Here is a 21,906-nt window from a genome sequence, read left to right on the forward strand (position 1 = left end):
CTGTTTAGTGCCTTTTATAATTAATAAAACACCATATTTAAGATAAAATCAACACCGGTTGGACCTAAAGATGTTTTAACAGCATCGGTGTCAGTTTTTTCTGAATATCAAGCTCCTAACCAATTTCCTATTTCAGTTACCTTACACGTAATACTTTACATACATGGTAGTCCTGGGTCAAATAGTAATCTCCACAAGTGAAGTTTTTGTTGAGATTGGGATAAAATTAGCCGTCTTCTTTTATCGAGAGTTCCGGTGAAAATCAGCATAAAATTCAGCCTCCTTTTCAGATTTTGGCGAGAAATGTTGTTGCGTCTGTTATTGGGTATTTACTGTGCAGGAATTTGCCTTAGTATATTAAACGCGGAAGAATAGCTGTTCCGCTGGCCCGTTTTCATCCCGATATTGTCCCAAAATGGTCACAAAATTTGGCTCTAGTAGAAGTGTGTAATAAAACGAAGTTGTGGTTACACATTGGCAAAGAGTGCGGATGACCAATATGCTGTATATTGAATCGAATCCGGACCTGTACTAAGCAAAAGTTCAAAGTTTTTATTTGAGGAAGGCTAAAAAAAAATTTGGACTATGGGGGAGGACTATATACACCTTGGACATGATTTCGCCAGAGTCTAGATTCAAATTGTTTTGGACCTAATCAGGCGCTGGCTTGTTCTTGCGGTGTGTCAGGATTTATCTCCTTTTTGGACCTACTCACCAAAATTGTGTAGCTCGAGCTGAGCCCATTTGCCAAGACTTAGCTCGTCATTACACCACGTTAGACCTTAGTATCTCTCTGCACTGAGTCTTGATTTTAATAGTCAAGATTAGATCATCAAGCTTGATTTACATTTACAAGCTTGATTGCTTGATGTTATAATCAAGCTTAGATGATCGTTTTCACAGCGGGTCAAGACCTGCTAATTTTGTCAAAAAGCTTAGAGCTTGTTTTTACACCCAATTGTTTTGGCTGTAAATCTTGACTCGTAGTGGGCTAGTTTTGAACTAAATCAGAGCTTTTATCGTTTTAGCTCCAGGGCAGAACCCGATTGAGGATTTCCTGTGCAGGTCTTAATCCTTTTCCTCTTGAGGTCTTTACCCTTTTTTTCCTTTAAAAAGCACTAAAACTTTTTATTTACAATTAAATAAGCCCCTTCCTGAGCTTATAAAAGCATCCATCCTATACGAAATTATTATTTTTTTTAGTTATAATTCATGGAAAGAATTTCGTATTTACTTGAAACATTTCGTTTATTTCATGCCTTTGAACTGTATTTTTTGGCCAGAGAGCATTAATTAGGCATTCTATTTCAGAATTTTAAACATTTGTGGGTGGGTATGGTATTGTTCTCTAGTTTTGGGAAAAAAATTAGACGAGCGGCAAACCTGGTGAAGGTAAGAACCTTCGCTTCTTATTGGTATTTTAATTGTTTTTCCAGCGCATTTTCTTTTCCTTTCAAAATTTTTAAAATTTCACGACGATTGAGTTTGTTAAGACAAAGTTAAAACACGGGCAAAAACAATTCTTATCATCTCCAGATTAAAATTACTTTTCTTGTAGTCTCGATGAAGTGTTTGTGAGGTATGCTTCCAGTTTCTGAGGGCTTAAAGTGCGATTTATCTCTTGTGTGCATCTTGACCTCTGAAGTGGATCGACTTCTCAAAATAAAAATCACCCGTTTCAGGGAAAGATGATTTTTCCTGTATTTATTTTAGCACTTAGAGTCTTAGCTTATTTTTGGAGGGTGGTTGATTCGATAACAGTAAATAACTGAAATGTAAGACGGGAAGGGGGAGGTCATTAAAACCCTGTAAGTTAGCGGCCTTAAGGAAATTGCCATTGAAGGAATCATCATAATCATGCCGTTCGTTATTATGTCTCTTCATAAATTGTGTTCATTGCTGTTGAGCTGAAAAAATTGCTGTTCTTTCCTGAAGGGCTGCAAAAAGTTTAAAACATTGCACTTCCTAATACCAGCTCGAAACACGGACAGTTATCTGTAAACTTACAGTGAAATTTGGTGTCGGTATTTTGGAAAATCCGCGGCTTTGTGGAATCCTCCCCTCTGAGCATCTCCCTCCGAGCCAAAGGCTCCCACGAAATGTAGCTCAACCGGTACCAAAAATTCAGCCGGTACCAGCGCGGCATATGCGGTACGCAAGCAGTATTGCTTCCTTGTTCGTCAAGATTTTTAATTCTGCACCACTCGTCAATAGCTGTATATTTTTATTTTCTTTAGTTCATTATTCTTTTTAAACTTGACTCTGCTTGACTCTGTTTAGTTTGAATCAGTAATATTTCGAATTAATGTATATTTTTGCATGACGATGGCTGTGGCTGTGATTTTTATATGTTTTATATGTTTAGTGTCTTATTATGATAAAAACTGCCGCTGATCGGCATGACCGTTTTTATGGCGTTTGAAAATAAAATCGTTATCTATCTTATCTATCTAAATCTTTGGAAAATGTATTAATAGCTCTCTGTCTAAAAAACACCCCAGACTTAAGGATACGTCCTTCATTATCACAACAGGGACTCTGAACAAAGAATGTGTGCCATACTTTGTTTATTTGAGACATAAGCGACAAAATAACAATAATAAATCACAAAAATATGCTTTAATCTTGATATAGATATACGAATAAATAGTTTTAGAATAAATATTTATACTGTTATAATATTTAGAACATACAAGACAGACAAAACTAGGAGACCGTGAAATTTGTCGAGGAGGCTGGTTCTCGAGATACTTCACAGCTCTTTGTACTATATAAAGGAAACTTTCAACACGACAAGAAAAAAGATTAGATTCTAAGAACAAAATTGTGCGAAACCATCTACAAGGATATTGTCATACATATCATCGAAAGTGATATATGACCTACTCATCTATTGATTGTCTAAAAGCTATTCTTCTAACTACTAACACTTAAAACATCAACTTTGACTAGGGATAACCTATTGGGGTAATGCTCGAAGGATTGCATGAACTTCTTCTGCAACTGCTTTGAGAACGAATTCAAACTGTTGTCGGGTTCGAACCATTCCAATTCGCTGATCACGTAGATGTTCTAAAGTGGCAGCTATATCAATCTCTTTAGCTCCCTTAGAGATTCTATTAAGAACCATATCAATCAGACAATAAGTTCCTGCTCTTCCTGCGCCATCACTGAAACAAAATTGATCAAATCAGTATATATGAAACTTTGAAGTACGGGTAACACATTTTTTCAGGGTTGCCACGTTAAAGCATGCAAATGAAAAAATAAATAGCTAAATTAGAATCAACTTTTGTTCCTTAAAATTCAAAACACTAACAATCTCTTAACTCTCAAAGACAGCAAAACCTTCAAAAGATAGATTCACCTTCCTAGGCTATTAAGGATTCACAGGATTCAACAGCTTTACTAAAAATAATTCATGCTGGCTTGATGACGGGTTACAAACAAAGTATAAATATTTGAAAAACGCAACCAGTACGCATTTACAAGATTATGCAACTAACCAAATCATCAATGAAATAAACACAAATAAAGAACAATAAAAAAAGAGATAAATATAATAATTACTGAATATTATTTTAAAAAGAAATTTAAAAGAAATGTATTTTGCTGATTTTTGTCCCGCATTCCTTTGTTTAAAATTGCAGCCCGCTAATCCCAAAATCTGTATTGCTGCGTATGGAGCTCTTTTTCATTAACTTTTTTCGAATTTTTCTAATAATGACTTTTCTAATAAATGACTTTTTTCTAATTTTCCAAGATAATGTTTATTTCCATGTAACCAATTCAAACAATTAGTTTTCATTTTCACTTTCATTGGCACTTAAAAACAACTGGGATAAAAAAGGATAGTATAGTCACGTCAATGGCAGCGATTATAAATAACAAACAAAGTTATAAGTGACTGATACCCTTTGGGAACTGTTGTCCCCCAAAATATCAAGATGTTCCTTGTGATTTATTTTGTTAACTTTATTGTTTAACCCCCCTCCCCTATCTCGATAATAAACGCATGTATATGTGAAGTGAATACATGTGTGGATCCTACGATTAATCCGAAACCAAATGATTTTGCTGCTTAAAGTGGTTATCTAGGGGCTCTGTAGCTTTGAGGCACATTTACAGAAGAACAGAGAAGTGTCACGGAAGAAACGAATAGCGATGACGCACGGTAAAACGTTATTGTTCACTCATTTTTATTTTCTCTTATAAATCAAAAAGATTGCAACAACTAATTCTCGCAATCCAAGAGAATATATGAAGAGGATCAGTTATATTCAGTGCTACCGACAAAAAAACTTATTTAGGGCCGGTTCCCTTTCCTTAAAATAGACTTTGTGAACTGGTGAATGTTATCACTCCTTCAACTTTTTAAAAATTTATAAAATTATACATTGTAGTAAATTTAATAATAATTGATTTTTAAACATTATACACTACTTAGTAGTTCTTACTTTATATTACACCTGAAAGATTAGTTGTTTTTTTTAACTTAAACTGATATTCATTTCAGTAGCTGGATTTTACATACCTTGATGAAAAAAATATTTTAATGTGGACTGATATTAAGTTTGCTTCTTTATCATATCAAAAATAAAAAAATTCCATTCGTTAATATTGGTGAAAAATTTTTTTAAGATAAAAAACTTCCTGTTTTGCGTGTGTGGTGCCGTGAATGTCCAAAATTGGTGAATGTCGACATTCGCCGGTGAATGTCCGAAATATCTTTTTTCTCCTTGGATTTAGTAAGCGATGCCAGTCAACTTTTTCAGTTTTATGAAAGGTTTGATGATGACAGGTTAAGTAGGTTAGGTTAGGTTTTTAACCCATTTCTGAGATTTATAACCTAATTTAACCTAACTTTAACTTTTACATCAAAGTTTGCATAAGACTGAAAAACCTGATTCGCAAAGCTAATTGAATCCAAGCAGAGAAAATTAATTTCGGACATTCACCAGTGAATGTCGACATTAAATAAAATTTCGGACATTCGCAGTAACATGTGTACTATTGAACGTGCAATGCCAATAGTGGAATCTCTTTTTGAAATATTTAGGTAGATATTCTGGGGAGCGTTTAAAGGTCCGTCAAAGTGGCAATTTCATTTTGGCTTATAGCCAAATAGATTTTAGCAACCGATTCTTGGAGGCTACAACAATTTATAAAGATCAACTAAATTCAAAATGCCACTAAAACAATTTTTAATGCCGGCTCTCTTATTTCAAGAAATTCTAAAATTGGTTCTGAGAATGACTCCTTCTATATTTGCCAAAATTTACCAAAAGGTTTTATATTATCATTTACCGGCTAAAAACTTCTACTTTTCACTCTACCCGAGTCCATTTCAGAAATTCGACCCTTGTCGAGAGAGTTCTTCAGAGTTCAGAGTTTTTATTCCACAATACATGCACAATCTAATCACAACACTCCTAATCCCCCTCCAAAGGCCCTATGGCCAGTACATTTTGGTAGCGGGAACGTCACTTGATGAAAAAAGAAAAATAAAGTCCTTAGACACATACTTGGTTCACTTTTGTTTGGATTCAGAGGTAAAAGTCGTTTTACAAATTCGCTAAAATTGGTTAAAATTTTGTTGAAAGATGAAAACTTCTTTTTTGAAGGATATACTGTTTTGGAAAATATATACACTACAAGTCGGAGCTGGATTTCACCTCGTTTGTCAAGGAAATGTTGTAATATGGGCTATAAACAAATTTAATTTTAATTTGTAGGTGAGAATTATATGTGTATGTGATTAAATATTGCCAAGATTGCGTTATTTTCCCAACTTTACAAAATTTTGCAAATTCTGCATTTGGTAAGAACCAAGCGTTCAAGTGATCCTATCGTTAGAGCCCACGTATGAGAGCCTTAGATGGCGTTGGGAACTGTCTCACTCTCTGCCAAACTTATCTACTAGTCCCCACTAGTTTTTTAAGCCTGTTAGACTTAAACTGCTCCTGTTACAAACTCGTTACTGTCTTAATTCCGTTAAAAGCAGTTTTAAACTACCCCTCCTCCATTCCCCCCTATTAGACATTCTGCTTTAAATACCTCAGAGCCCAAAAATGAGAGCCTTAGATGGCATTAAGAACTATCTGTCTCACTCTCTTTGCCAAACTTTGTCACTAGTCCCCACTAATTTTTTAAGTCTGTTAGACTTAAATAGTCGTGCTATAACTGGTTAGTGTCTTAATTCCGTTAAAAGCAGTTTTAAACTACCCATCCTCCAGTCCACCCTATTAGAGATTCTGTTTTAAGCACCTCCCTATAAGACAGTCAAATTATTTTGTTTAATACTACCCAAGACTACCTTTAGCGTCTAACCTTGCTCCTCTGATATCGCATTTGGTTAGAACCAAGCGTTCAAGTGATCGTATCGTCAGAACCCAAGTATGAGAGCCTTAGATGGCGTTGGGAATTGTCTCGCTCTCTGCCAAACTTATCTACTAGTCCCCGCTAGTTTTTTAAGTCTGTTAGACTTAAACTACTCCTGTTACAAACTCGTTACTGTCGTAATTCCATTAAAAACAGTTTTAAACTACCCCTCCCCCATACCACCCTATTAGAGATTCTGCTTTAAACACCTCCCCATAAGACAGTCAAATTATTTTGTCTAATATTATCCCAGAATATCTGTATCGTCCGACCTTGCTCTTCTGCTATTGTGGTTTATTTATTATAGTTTTCCTAGCTTTTCACTGCTCTTCGGCCGAAATTTTTTTTTGCAACATATTATTGATCTACTTCTGCACATTCAAAAATTGGGACCAACCCCAAAAATTGTAAATTTCAGACTGAAATATTTACATCAGGAGAGGTGTCTGTCTTCCAGTAGAGCATCAACAGAAAATTATTTGAGGTAAGATACAACCTCTAGAGGCTTCCCTTTGTGTCTGAGCTTAGTTTAAATGCAAAAGATGACACATACCTGCAATGTACAATGATTGGACACGATCTTCCTCTGTAAGACTTGTTAACTTTCCTGAAAAGCGGAAAAGTATGAAAATTAGAAAATATTTTCAGGGTGCTTAAACTGGGAAAAGGGTGAAGTAAAGGGTAAAAGGCGTCCACTACCCACCGCCACCATCACTTTTGTGACTATGCAATTTGGTAAAGTTAAAAAAATGCAAAAATCACAAAAATGAGAGCGAAAGCAGGCTACTAATTCTAAACATAAAAATAAAAACTAAAAAGCAGAGTGAAAGCATAGCAAAGGGGAAATTTATAAGAAGAAGAAGGCAAATGGGGAAAATCATGGATGATTTATTCTAATAGAAAAATAAAACAAATGTTAAATAAATAATCACACGAAGGAAAAATACCAAGACTATATTTTTTGTTCTTCAAAATATTTGTTTTCTGTCAACTATCTTTTTTCATTGAAACAAAAAAAAACACAATAGTTTATTCATTATGAAACAATGTAATTGTCTAACAGTAAATAGTTTAGCATCACGTTTTGATTGCGCTTGACAGACTGGCTTTGGGTCACAGCCAAATGATTTCGTATTTTAGCACCACTTGTTTAATAACTGTTTTAACTTTAAAAAAACTAATTTTTGTTAATACTTTCTGACCAGTTGTTCATCCAGTTACTCTCTGACCAGTCTCATTTAGTTATTAGGATGTTAAACTGTGTTAGTGCATTTATTTAAAATTGATTTTTAGTTACAAGTTTATTTTATTCTTCCTCTTCTTTTATTTAATATTTTTATTAATGTTGTTTATGTTTTTATGCTTTAATATTTTTTTTACTTTCATACTTGTTCTTGTAAGTAGTAATCTTGTAAATGTAATACTAATATTTAGGTCTAGCTTTGAACAGAGATTCAGGGGATTTAAGAATAAATGAGTCGTATTTCGGTTTTCTCAAAATAGAAGCCGATATTTTAGTAGTTCCTGATATAAACCTTGTACCGTCTTCTCAATCACATAAAAAAACACGTCAACAACCCCTTAGGTCTTAAAGGGTGTCTGCAAGGAATCCAATTATTAAAATCAGCGATCAGATTACGCAGTTTTCCAACTCATTTATTTGCTGGTTCGTTTTGTTTTGAGTAAATGAATTGTTTTCTTTTATTTCTCAGTTATTTGCTAGTATCCGTCGATGGTAGTTCTTATTTTTTTCGAATTTTTGAAAATCGCAGATATTGGTGAACGCATCACTTTTATGGTTGTTAGGTATTTGGTTTTAATTCCTATAATTTTTGGTTTTTATTGAATTTTATTCGTCTTTTAATTATTTGGGATTTTTCATTGTTTTTTTTTATTTCATATTGACGTTCCGCGATTGTATTGTTGGTCTTTTCTTCGACAATTTTTTAGAATTTATTTTTTCGTTTCGCGCTGGAGAAGAGAGGCGTTTGTCTTCTAGAAATATTCACTTTGTGTGTTTTTTCAGTATTTTCGTTTGGCCTTTAAAACCCCATTATTGATCGTTTTTCTTTCTTTATGTTATGACAAGCCAATGTGGTTTAAGAAATTATCTTCTTTGTTAATATTTTTATTTAATATATTAATTACTAATATTTTTTAATATTTTCAGTAATATTTATTAATATTAATTATTAAATATTCTATAACATTATTAATATTTAATTAATATTATTTGTTAGTATTTTCGTCCCAAACCAACGTATAGCACACAATTTTAAAGAGTTTGCACTACTGTTATTGTAGAACGACTGCAATTTTAGTCCTTTTACTTATTATAAGAATTTTAGGAGCTCAAGTTATAGATAAGCTCAAGGAGTTATAGGAGCTCAAGTTATAGTCTGAAGGTAAGAACTAACAATCAGTAATTATTAGTAATAATTAGTTTTCAGAACACAACTTAATTCATTGCTATTACTACTTTTAGTTTTAGTACTGCTAAGAGCTTCCAGGTATAGAAATAATTAGTGATTATTAGTGACAATTAGTTTTGGGAACACACCTTAATTCATAACCAATATTGTCTTTTAAAGGGAAGAAAAAGAATATGTTAAGACTAGCGAAAAGGGTAAAAGAAGTAGAAGAAGCAGAAGAACATACCGTCTAAATTCCAAAAGAGATTTGGCAGAAATTGGAATTCCTCCTTCTGTCCAAGACAAAAAATGGAATTGAGTAACAGTTCTTGTTTCTCCCGTTCGTAAATTCTTCAGGTAGAAGCTTCTTACCAAGTAGTCATCACACCAAATATGCTCACTAACTAAATGGACCTGAAAACAATAATTTATAATATTAGTACATTAATATTTATATTAATATATTATATTATATAATTCTAATAACTATATATATATATATATATATATATATATATATATATATATATATATATATATATATATATATATATATATATATATATATATATATATATATATATATATATATATATATATATATATATATATATATATATATATATATAATACATATTATTATATAATATAATATATATAAAACATTATAATATATATTTATTTATATTAATTATCATATTAATATATGATATTACAACAATTTATAATATTTACGAAAAATAATTTAGGAGCCTCTTGGTTTGTTATCAGGCTTAAGAGATGACTTATGGATCACCTCTCAGATATCTATCTTTCTATGGAAAGAGGTTAGGCTAAACCTCTTTTTGAAACAGTAATGGATAGGCAAGGCTAAGCCTTTTTTGAAACTGTTTTGAATAGAATCTGTGTCATCAAACGGCGCTCTTTAAACTTATTTAAATTCAAAGTGTTTTAAAAGTTTCGTAGCTCAAGTGCTGGTGCCTGTATACACTTTTCTGTGACAAAGAGAGTGGTGGGCCTGGTTACTACCACGGTCATTTTCTAAATTTCTGCAATTAGAAATGTGATCTCACGGATATTATCCACATAAAGAGTTCTAATAAAACTACATCATCCAGAGCTTGCCGGTAAGCAGAGAGGAGCTAGAAGCTCGATCAGATGAAGCCTCCTAATTTTTGCAATTTTGGGCAATAAATAGAGTATCCATACAAATTGTTGGTTTTTTCGCCTTGATCTCAGGGTTTTTGACCATGGTGATTTTAATGGTGTGCTTCTTATTTCAATGTGCCACCATTTTCGAGGAGTTTCAAGTGCCTTTTGAAGTTCCAATAAATTTATTTTCGTCATTAATTTTTACCTTTAAGTTAAACATATATAATAGTTACTATTCTTGGATCAGTGACAAATGTCAATTCTCTACAGTTCAAAATTTATTTAAAAACGCATTTCTACTTTTTGGTTATTATGAGCTTTTGTTTACTCTTTACCAGTTTGCTGTAACCATGATGCACGTATTTTTGGTTATTGCATTATTACCCATTGCATGGGTGAGTTGACCATTGAAAAGCCGAAGATTATCTTACAAATAAATGTTCGCTGTTGTAATTCAAAAGACACCATGTTACAATAAACAGATCATATACAGAAAAACTTATACGGAAGATTATAGACTATAAGTTTATTATCTCGATATACCTTATTATAGATTAAATACTTATATAATCCCATGTGGATTATACGGGCGAGTGGGAAGTTTCAATAAGTTTCAAGATTTTGCTACTTTTAGCGACCGGCTATATCTAAAAGTAATTTTCTTAGGAATATAAGTACCAAAAACCAATATTAATATAAAAAGCACCTTCTTCAACAATTCCCACAAGTACGAGGAGTATAACTCGTTTAAAAAAAAAAAATTATAGGCATCTTCAAACTAATTAAAATACAGGAAAACATATTGGACCAAACAATTGAACGTATTGAGTTTAAGAATACAAATGACGTTAGACAAAATTAAAAAATGTTTTTCATTTTTTTTTGTTATGGCATCATCCATTGTGCTACTGAGAACTTACGATCCTAGTCGACATTGTACCTTTCCCCCCTAGAATTATGCCTCTTGAACGTGTTTTTAAAGGAATCACCAGACAGGTTTTCATGGATGACCTACCTCGGGATGACCTACTTTGGGAGACCATTTTAAATAGAGATGCAGCGTCTTTCAAAACCGTTCCAATACAACTCAATGCGGGGTGCCTCCTCTTACAGTTAACCCAGTCGTTACAATATGGATTATTCTGCAAAGTGGCAACACTGTCCAGACATATTTGACAAGCACTTGTTTGTTGACTCTCAACCATTTCTTTTACTGTTTGTCGTCAGTACGGCGAAGGATGGCTCGCATAGGTAGTATAAACTAAGGTAAGAAAAGGTCAATGAGCCTAACCTGATCCTTAGGAGGAGATGGTAGTAACCCATAAAAGTGAAGGGTTTTAAGAGAAACTTTAAAGCTAGATTCTGACAGAACACTGTTAATCTTGTCAGGCCAAAATGATTAAAAGACTCTCTATCTGGGTTTTGAACTTCTATGTTTGATTGAAAGCAAAATATCTGAAGTTTCGTGTATTTATTTTGGAATATATTTGCATTCCAGAAGTTATGAATACCTGTCCAAAAAATAGTCAATTTCAGAAAACTTAATGGTAGACTTTGTAAATTTACAGATAGTAATTGTTACAAGTGCATACACAGGATGGTCAAGATCTTCCTGTCAAGTCATCTTCCTGTCAAGTCATAAAGTGATGTTCTATTGGCCAAGGTTTCATTGAGAACTTCAGCTCTAATGCATCTTGGGGTTGTCTCACTTCTACTACAAAAACAATCTCAGTGTGAATCACTTGAGGTAGACCATCTGACAAAAAATCTGTTCTGAATATGCTATCTGTACATAAAAGGAACATAGGGTATGAGTCAAATATATATATATATATATATATATATATATATATATATATATATATATATATATATATATATATATATATATATATATATATATATATATATATAGCTCGTATATTCAAAAAGATACCTCATAAATATGGAATGTTTGTGAGCCCTCTTCTGGCCAATAGCGATAACAGAGCTGCTCGCCATGCTCCGAAAGCCTAGTCAGAAGCACCAACACAACACTTCCTTGTTCCCAAACCAGCTGCCAAAAATCTGTCACAGTCATTGGTAGAGGACCCTGCGTTGCAATATAAGCGGGGTTCCTTGGATCGTGATCAGTCTAAAAGATGAAAGAGAAGTTACTAAGTCGAACAGCAAATTTTAAACATAGGAATATTCATCTCTGGAAGAAGAATATCTCTATTATGTTAATAGAATTTTATTATAAATTAATTGTGTTATCGCATTGCCTTGCTCATTAAATTCCACTAAATTCCTGTATAGCGATTGGTTTAAATCCGAATGAAAAATGAAGCGACCAAATTGTAAATTTTAAGAATAAAAATCAAGATTTCGGGAAGAAGGATATATTTAATACATATATTAAACGAAAGTTTAACTACCCTCAAGTGAAATGAACTCAGAATTCTTATTCCTCTTCTTTTAAAATTTTTAAAGAAAGGGTTGCATTTATATAAAAACAGTAATTAGAAGGAATGAGGAGGTTATAAAAACAGTTATTAGACTGTTGGCAGCTTTTGTTAGAAACGCTAGTATTTAAAGATTAGAGGGAATGAGGAGGTTATAAAAACAGTTATTAAACTGTTGGCAGCTTTTGTTAGAAATGCTAGTATTTAGAGATTAGAGGGAATGAGGAGGCTATAAAAACAGTTATTAGACTGTTGGCAGCTTTTGTTAGAAACGCTAGTATTTAAAGATTAGAGGGAATGAGGAGGTTATAAAAACAGTTATTACACTGTTGGCAGCTTTTGTTAGAAATGCTAGTATTTAGAGATTAGAGGGAATGAGGAGGCTATAAAAACAGTTATTAGACTGTTGGCAGCTTTTGTTAGAAACGCTAGTATTTAAAGATTAGAGGGAATGAGGAGGTTATAAAAACAGTTATTAAACTGTTGGCAGCTTTTGTTAGAAATGCTAGTATTTAGAGATTAGAGGGAATGAGGAGGCTATAAAAACAGTTATTAAACTGTTGGCAGCTTTTGTTAGAAACGCTAGTATTTAAAGATTAGAGGGAATGAGGAGGCTATAAAAACAGTTATTAAACTGTTGGCAGCTTTTGTTAGAAACGCTAGTATTTAAAGATTAGAGGGAATGAGGAGGTTATAAAAACAGTTATTAAACTGTTAGCAGTTTTTTGTAGAAACGCTAGTATTTAAAGATTAGAGGGAATGAGGAGGCTATAAAAACAGTTATTAAACTGTTGGCAGCTTTTGTTAGAAACGCTAGTATTTAAAGATTAGAGGGAATGAGGAGGCTATAAAAACAGTTATTAAACTGTTGGCAGCTTTTGTTAGAAACGCTAGTATTTAAAGATTAGAGGGAATGAGGAGGTTATAAAAACAGTTATTAAACTGTTAGCAGTTTTTGGTAGAAACGCTAGTATTTAAAGATTAGAGGGAATGAGGAGGTTATAAAAACAGTTATTAAACTGTTAGCAGTTTTTGGTAGAAACGCTAGTATTTAAAGATTAGAGGGAATAAGGAGGCTATAAAAACAGTTATTAAACTGTTGGCAGCTTTTGTTAGAAACGCCAGTATTTAAAGATTAGAGGGAATGAGGAGGTTATAAAAACAGTTATTAAAGTGTTAGCAGTTTTTGGTAGAAACGCTAGTATTTAAAGATTAGAGGGAATGAGGAGGCTATAAAAACAGTTATTAAACTGTTAGCAGTTTTTGGTAGAAACACTAGTATTTAAAGATTAGAGGGAATGAGGAGGCTATAAAAACAGTTATTAAACTGTTGGCAGCTTTTGTTAGAAACGCTAGTATTTAATGATTAGAGGGAATGAGGAGGTTATAAAAACAGTTATCAAACTGTTAGCAGTTTTTGGTAGAAATGTTAGTATTTAAAGATTAGAGGGAATGAGGAGGCTGTAAAAACAGTTATTAAACTGTTGGCAGCTTTTGTTAGAAATGCTAGTATTTAGAGATTAGAGGGAATGAGGAGGCTATAAAAACAGTTATTAAACTGTTGGCAGCTTTTGTTAGAAATGCTAGTATTTAGAGATTAGAGGGAATGAGGAGGCTATAAAAACAGTTATTAAACTGTTGGCAGCTTTTGTTAGAAACGCTAGTATTTAAAGATTAGAGGGAATGAGGAGGTTATAAAAACAGTTATTAAACTGTTAGCAGTTTTTGGTAGAAACGCTAGTATTTAAAGATTAGAGGGAATGAGGAGGCTATAAAAACAGTTATTAAAATGTTGGCAGCTTTTGTCAGAAATGCTAGTATTTACAGATTAGAGGGAATGAGGAGGCTATAACAACAGTTATTAAACTGTTGGCAGCTTTTGTTAGAAATGCTAGTATTTAGAGATTAGAGGGAATGAGGAGGCTATAAAAACAGTTATTAAACTGTTGGCAGCTTTTGTTAGAAAAGCTAGTATTTAAAGATTAGAGGGAATGAGGAGGCTATAAAAACAGTTATTAAACTGTTGGCAGCTTTTGTTAGAAACGCTAGTATTTAAAGATTAGAGGGAATGAGGAGGCTATAAAAACAGTTATTAAACTGTTGGCAGCTTTTGTTAGAAATGCTAGTATTTAGAGATTAGAGGGAATGAGGAGGCTATAAAAACAGCTATTAAACTGTTAGCAGTTTTTGGTAGAAACGCTAGTATTTAAAGATTAGAGGGAATGAGGAGGCTATAAAAACAGTTATTAAACTGTTGGCAGCTTTTGTTAGAAAAGCTAGTATTTAGAGATTAGAGGGAATGAGGAGGTTATAAAAACAGTTATTAAACTGTTGGCAGCTTTTGTTAGAAACGCTAGTATTTGAAGATTAGAGGGAATGAGGAGGCTATAAAAACAGTTATTAAACTGTTGGCAGCTTTTGTTAGAAACGCTAGTATTTAAAGATTAGAGGGAATGAGGAGGCTATAAAAACAGTTATTAAACTGTTAGCAGTTTTTGGTAGAAACGCTAGTATTTAAAGATTAGAGGGAATGAGGAGGCTATAAAAACAGTTATTAAACTGTTGGCAGCTTTTGTTAGAAATTCTAGTATTTAGAGATTAGAGGGAATGAGGAGGCTTTAAAAACAGTTATTAAACTGTTAGCAGTTATTGGTAGAAACGCTAGTATTTAAAGATTAGAGGGAATGAGGAGGCTATAAAAACAGTTATTAAACTGTTAGCAGTTTTTGGTAGAAACGCTAGTATTTAAAGATTAGAGGGAATGAGGAGGCTATAAAAACAGTTATTAAACTGTTAGCAGTTTTTGGTAGAAACGCTAGTATTTAAAGATTAGAGGGAATGAGGAGGCTATAAAAACAGTTATTAAACTGTTGGCAGCTTTTGTTAGAAATGCTAGTATTTAGAGATTAGAGGGAATGAGGAGGCTATAAAAACAGTTATTAAACTGTTAGCAGTTTTTGGTAGAAACGCTAGTATTTAAAGATTAGAGGGAATGAGGAGGCTATAAAAACAGTTATTAAACTGTTAGCAGTTTTTGGTAGAAACGTTAGTATTTAAAGATTAGAGGGAATGAGGAGGCTATAAAAACAGTTATTAAACTGTTAGCAGTTTTTGGTAGAAAAGCTAGTATTTAAAGATTAGAGGGAATGAGGAGGCTATAAAAACAGTTATTAAACTGTTAGCAGTTTTTGGTAGAAACGCTAGTATTTAAAGATTAGAGGGAATGAGGAGGCTATAAAAACAGTTATTAAACTGTTGGCAGCTTTTGTTAGAAATGCTAGTATTTAGAGATTAGAGGGAATGAGGAGGTTATAAAAACAGTTATTAAACTGTTAGCAGTTTTTGGTAGAAACGCTAGTATTTAAAGATTAGAGGGAATGAGGAGGTTATAAAAACAGTTATTAAACTGTTGGTAGCTTTTGTTAGAAACGCTAGTATTTAAAGATTAGAGGGAATGAGGAGGCTATAAAAACAGTTATTAAACTGTTAGCAGTTTTTGGTAGAAACGCTAGTATTTAAAGATTAGAGGGAATGAGGAGGCTATAAAAACAGTTATTAAACTGTTGGCAGCTTTTGTTAGAAATGCTAGTATTTAGAGATTAGAGGGAATGAGGAGGATATAAAAACAGTTATTAAACTGTTAGCAGTTTTTGGTAGAAACGCTAGTATTTAAAGATTAGAGGGAATGAGGAGGCTATAAAAACAGTTATTAAACTGTTGGCAGCTTTTGTTAGAAATGATAGTGTTTAGAGATTAGAGGGAATGAGGAGGTTATAAAAACAGTTATTAAACTGTTGGCAGCTTTTGTTAGAAACGCTAGTATTTAAAGATTTGAGGGAATGAGGAGGCTATAAAAACAGTTATTAAACTGTTAGCAGTTTTTGGTAGAAACGCTAGTATTTAAAGATTAGAGGGAATGAGGAGGCTATAAAAACAGTTATTAAACTGTTAGCAGTTTTTGGTAGAAACGCTAGTATTTAAAGATTAGAGGGAATGAGGAGGCTATAAAAACAGTTATTAAACTGTTGGCAGCTTTTGTTAGAAATGATAGTATTTAGAGATTAGAGGGAATGAGGAGGCTATAAAAATAGTTATTAAACTGTTGGTAGCTTTTGTTAGAAACGCTAGTATTTGAAGATTAGAGGGAATGAGGAGGATATAAAAACAGTTATTAAACTGTTAGCAGTTTTTGGTAGAAACGCTAGTATTTAAAGATTAGAGGGAATGAGGAGGCTATAAAAACAGTTATTAAACTGTTAGCAGTTTTTGGTAGAAACGCTAGTATTTAAAGATTAGAGGGAATGAGGAGGCTATAAAAACAGTTATTAAACTGTTGGCAGCTTTTGTTAGAAATGCTAGTATTTAGAGATTAGAGGGAATGAGGAGGTTATAAAAATAGTTATTAAACTGTTGGCAGCTTTTGTTAGAAACGCTAGTATTTAAAGATTAGAGGGAATGAGGAGGCTATAAAAACAGTTATTAAACTGTTAGCAGATTTTGGTAGAAAAGCTAGTATTTAAAGATTAGAGGGAATGAGGAGGCTATAAAAACAGTTATTAAACTGTTAGCAGTTTTTGGTAGAAACGCTAGTATGTAAAGATTAGAGGGAATGAGGAGGCTATAAAAACAGTTATTAAACTGTTAGCAGTTTTTGTTAGAAACGCTAGTATTTAAAGATTAGAGGGAATGAGGAGGCTATAAAAACAGTTATTAAACTGTTGGCAGCTTTTGTTAGAAATGCTAGTATTTAGAGATTAGAGGGAATGAGGAGGTTATAAAAACAGTTATTAAACTGTTAGCAGTTTTTGGTAGAAACGATAGTAATTAAAGATTAGAGGGAATGAGGAGGCTATAAAAACAGTTATTAAACTGTTAGAAGTTTTTGGTAGAAACGCTAGTATTTAAAGATTAGAGGGAATGAGGACGCTATAAAAACAGTTATTAAAATGTTAGCAGTTTTTGTTAGAAACGCTAGTATTTAAAGATTAGAGGGAATGAGGAGGCTATAAAAACAGTTATTAAATTGTTAGCAGTTTACGCTAGTATTTAAAGATTAGAGGGAATGATGAGGCTATAAAAACAGTTATTAAACTGTTAGCAGTTTTTGGTAGAAACGCTAGTATTTAAAGATTAGAGGGAATGAGGAGGCTATAAAAACAGTTATTAAACTGTTAGCAGTTTTTGGTAGAAACGCTAGTATTTAAAGATTAGAGGGAATGAGGAGGCTATAAAAACAGTTATTAAACTGTTAGCAGTTTTTGGTAGAAACGCTAGTATTTAAAGATTAGAGGGAATGAGGAGGCTATAAAAACAGTTATTAAACTGTTGGCAGCTTTTGTTAGAAAAGCTAGTATTTAGAGATTAGAGGGAATGAGGAGGATATAAAAACAGTTATTAAACTGTTAGCAGTTTTTGGTAGAAACGCTAGTATTTAAAGATTAGAGGGAATGAGGAGGCTATAAAAACAGTTATTAAACTGTTGGTAGCTTTTGTTAGAAACGCTAGTATTTAAAGATTAGAGGGAATGAGGAGGCTATAAAAACAGTTATTAAACTGTTGGTAGCTTTTGTTAGAAATGCTAGTATTTTGAGATTAGAGGGAATGAGGAGGTTATAAAAACAGTTATTAAACTGTTAGCAGTTTTTGGTAGAAACGCTAGTATTTAAAGATTAGAGGGAATGAGGAGGCTATAAAAACAGTTATTAAACTGTTGGTAGCTTTTGTTAGAAAAGCTAGTATTTAAAGATTAGAGGGAATGAGGACGCTATAAAAACAGCTATTAAACTGTTGGCAGCTTTTGTTAGAAATGCTAGTATTTAGAGATTAGAGGGAATGAGGAGGTTATAAAAACAGTTATTAAACTGTTGGCAGCTTTTGTTAGAAACGCTAGTATTTAAAGATTAGAGGGAATGAGGAGGCTATAAAAACAGTTATTAAACTGTTAGCAGTTTTTGGTAGAAACGCTAGTATTTAAAGATTAGAGGGACTGAGGAGGCTATAAAAACAGTTATTAAACTGTTAGCAGATTTTGGTAGAAACGCTAGTATTTACAGATTAGAGGGAATGAGGAGGCTATAAAAACAGTTATTAAACTGTTGGCAGCTTTTGTTAGAAATGCTAGTATTTAGAGATTAGAGGGAATGAGGAGGTTATAAAAACAGTTATTAAACTGTTGGCAGATTTTGTTAGAAACGCTAGTATTTAAAGATTAGAGGGAATGAGGAGGCTATAAAAACAGTTATTAAACTGTTAGCAGTTTTTGGTAGAAACGCTAGTATTTAAAGATTAGAGGGAATGAGGAGGCTATAAAAACAGTTATTAAACTGTTAGCAGTTTTTGGTAGAAACGCTAGTATGTAAAGATTAGAGGGAATGAGGAGGCTATAAAAACAGTTATTAAACTGTTAGCAGTTTTTGGTAGAAACGCTAGTATTTAAAGATTAGAGGGAATGAGGAGGCTATAAAAACAGTTATTAAACTGTTGGCAGCTTTTGTTAGAAATGCTAGTATTTAGAGATTAGAGGGAATGAGGAGGTTATAAAAACAGTTATTAAACTGTTAGCAGTTTTTGGTAGAAACGCTAGTAATTAAAGATTAGAGGGAATGAGGAGGCTATAAAAACAGTTATTAAACTGTTAGAAGTTTTTGGTAGAAACGCTAGTATTTAAAGATTAGAGGGAATGAGGAGGCTATAAAAACAGTTATTAAACTGTTAGCAGTTTTTGTTAGAAACGCTAGTATTTAAAGATTAGAGGGAATGAGGAGGCTATAAAAACAGTTATTAAATTGTTAGCAGTTTACGCTAGTATTTAAAGATTAGAGGGAATGATGAGGCTATAAAAACAGTTATTAAACTGTTAGCAGTTTTTGGTAGAAACGCTAGTATTTAAAGATTAGAGGGAATGAGGAGGCTATAAAAACAGTTATTAAACTGTTAGCAGTTTTTGGTAGAAACGCTAGTATTTAAAGATTAGAGGGAATGAGGAGGCTATAAAAACAGTTATTAAACTGTTAGCAGTTTTTGGTAGAAACGCTAGTATTTAAAGATTAGAGGGAATGAGGAGGCTATAAAAACAGTTATTAAACTGTTGGCAGCTTTTGTTAGAAATGCTAGTATTTAGAGATTAGAGGGAATGAGGAGGTTATAAAAACAGTTATTAAACTGTTAGCAGTTTTTGGTAGAAACGCTAGTATTTAAAGATTAGAGGGAATGAGGAGGCTATAAAAACAGTTATTAAACTGTTGGTAGCTTTTGTTAGAAACGCTAGTATTTAAAGATTAGAGGGAATGAGGAGGCTATAAAAACAGTTATTAAACTGTTGGTAGCTTTTGTTAGAAATGCTAGTATTTTGAGATTAGAGGGAATGAGGAGGTTATAAAAACAGTTATTAAACTGTTAGCAGTTTTTGGTAGAAACGCTAGTATTTAAAGATTAGAGGGAATGAGGAGGCTATAAAAACAGTTATTAAACTGTTGGTAGCTTTTGTTAGAAACGCTAGTATTTAAAGATTAGAGGGAATGAGGACGCTATAAAAACAGCTATTAAACTGTTGGCAGCTTTTGTTAGAAATGCTAGTATTTAGAGATTAGAGGGAATGAGGAGGTTATAAAAACAGTTATTAAACTGTTGGCAGCTTTTGTTAGAAACGCCAGAATTTAGAGATCAGAGGGATTGAGGAGGTTTTCTAAACCAGTAAAAGTAATAATAATTCATGTCAATCATGGGAAGTCCTGAAGAAAACGTTGAAATACTTTGGGGCTATCTAAATTATTTCAAGACTTGAAATAAAGGCTTGGGGCGATAGTACCATGTAAAAACACTCTTCTTGCTTGTAAAATTTATCTAGCACTATACTTGCTTTTATCTAACATATATTAAATAAGACGAACCTTACGAGACAAAAAATTGTGTATAAACTATCGAAGATAAAACAACAACATAACATTTTTTTGTTACATCAATTGTCTAATATAATGGAAACTCGTAAAGACAGTGACATACAATTATAAATATATTGATGTAATTTAAATCAGATGTGTGGTTCAGGCACAAAAATGCTTCCTTGAATGATTGTAGAAGTAATTTTTTTTAATTTTTTTATTTTACTCTTTCTATTCTTTGGTAAGTATTCTGTAAGTCAAACGTAGATCTTTCCACGCTTTGTTTAAACGATTCATATTCTTTTGGAACAAACCTGATTTGCCGGCCTTTCGTTTCAACAACCAATAACCACTGGCGGATCCAGGAGGGCCGGGAGACCCCCCCACACATTTTCTCTGGCAACCTCATTTCTTTTTTTTCGTTTTCACTCTTTTTTGAAATAAATTTGTCAATTTGGTAAATTATTGGTGCCCTATTGGGTCCCCCACCCAAAGATTTTGTTCTAGATCCGCCCCTGCTAATATCCATAGTCTTACCGGTATATTATGGTTGCATTTTCTTTATCTACAAACAGGTATTTGATAAACACCGAAGGTTTGGCTATCTTTGAAGATTTGATCTCAGTTTATGTAAACCACAGTTCATATAATTATCCACTATGATCATTCCCTATCTCACCCATTATAAAAACCCGGACCGGGGTGCGAGTGCTCCAGAGAACGTAGAAACATATGCGGCATCAGATCTTTTCACGGGTAGACAAGTCAGACGCGAAACAATCGGAAACAAGTGGAAACCCGCTATTACGAATAATACACTTTATGCAAAACAATCGGAAACAAGTTGAAACCCGCTCGCTATTAAATACTGCACGAAGAAGTGGGAGGAGCTTTTTGTTCGCACCGAGAACGAAGACCAGAAATGATCTGCGATAAGCTTACTGGATAATTATATGAACTGTGATGTAAACATACAAAGCTGCATATAAGTGTTTTAACATGTAAAGAAATTGTAAGGGATAAAAGACTAAAAAAGAGCTTTAAAATAGATTGCCCAAATTGTTGAAGGTTTGTATAAAAGAGAACTACTTACAATTGTTGATGCATTAATATAATCTGATCCAGATGCATTTGCAAGTTCACTAAGTATTACTCTGTTGTGGTCATAGGGAAGAACGTCAGGAACCCTATTCTTAGGAGCATTTTCCGGCTAAAATAAAAAATTCAAAATATGACTCGTGTGCAAATTTTTTACTAAGTAATGAAACACAAAAAGGACATACGATACAAAATATGACAACAAAATAAAAGAAAGCAAATCTTTTAACTATATTTCTCTCCTACCCTAATCAAAACTCTTATAAGCTTTGTTTCAGCGGGTTTCCACATCTCTGCGTCTCCTTGGTGTGAATTAAAAACTGTTACAAGCGTTATTTCAACCTATTTTGCTGTTCATTGTCTCAAACCAAAGACCTTGGAATACTATAGACACCAAGCACCGCTGTTTAAGTAATCTCTGTGCGCCTGCTCTTTGCAGGCAGAAACACCTTATGTGAATACATCATATAAGACAGATATGAATAGAAGACCTATTTGCCAATAGTGTGCATTCTGCTCATATAATTGCTAATGTCCCCA

General features: G+C 33.0%; 1 protein-coding gene across 1 annotated transcript in view; it reads right to left on the reverse strand.

Moving 5' to 3' along the window:
- Window positions 1–2,552: 2,552 nt before the first annotated feature.
- The window catches only part of IA-2 (tyrosine phosphatase IA-2), a 285,485-nt gene continuing 266,131 nt past the window's right edge, over window positions 2,553–21,906 (reverse strand). The window contains exons 12-16 of the mRNA XM_089091152.1: window positions 21,362–21,478; window positions 11,881–12,078; window positions 9,040–9,206; window positions 6,935–6,988; window positions 2,553–3,170 (exon numbers count right to left, since the gene is read on the reverse strand). Coding sequence (XP_088947278.1) covers window positions 2,960–3,170; window positions 6,935–6,988; window positions 9,040–9,206; window positions 11,881–12,078; window positions 21,362–21,478 — 747 coding nt within the window. The 3' untranslated portion in view covers window positions 2,553–2,959. The remainder of the gene's footprint in view (window positions 3,171–6,934; window positions 6,989–9,039; window positions 9,207–11,880; window positions 12,079–21,361; window positions 21,479–21,906) is intronic.

The sequence above is a fragment of the Artemia sp. Qi Xiang Cuo genome, chromosome 6, assembly GCF_049724085.1.
Source record: "Artemia sp. Qi Xiang Cuo chromosome 6, ASM4972408v1, whole genome shotgun sequence".
Taxonomy (NCBI): Eukaryota; Metazoa; Arthropoda; class Branchiopoda; order Anostraca; family Artemiidae; genus Artemia; species Artemia sp. Qi Xiang Cuo.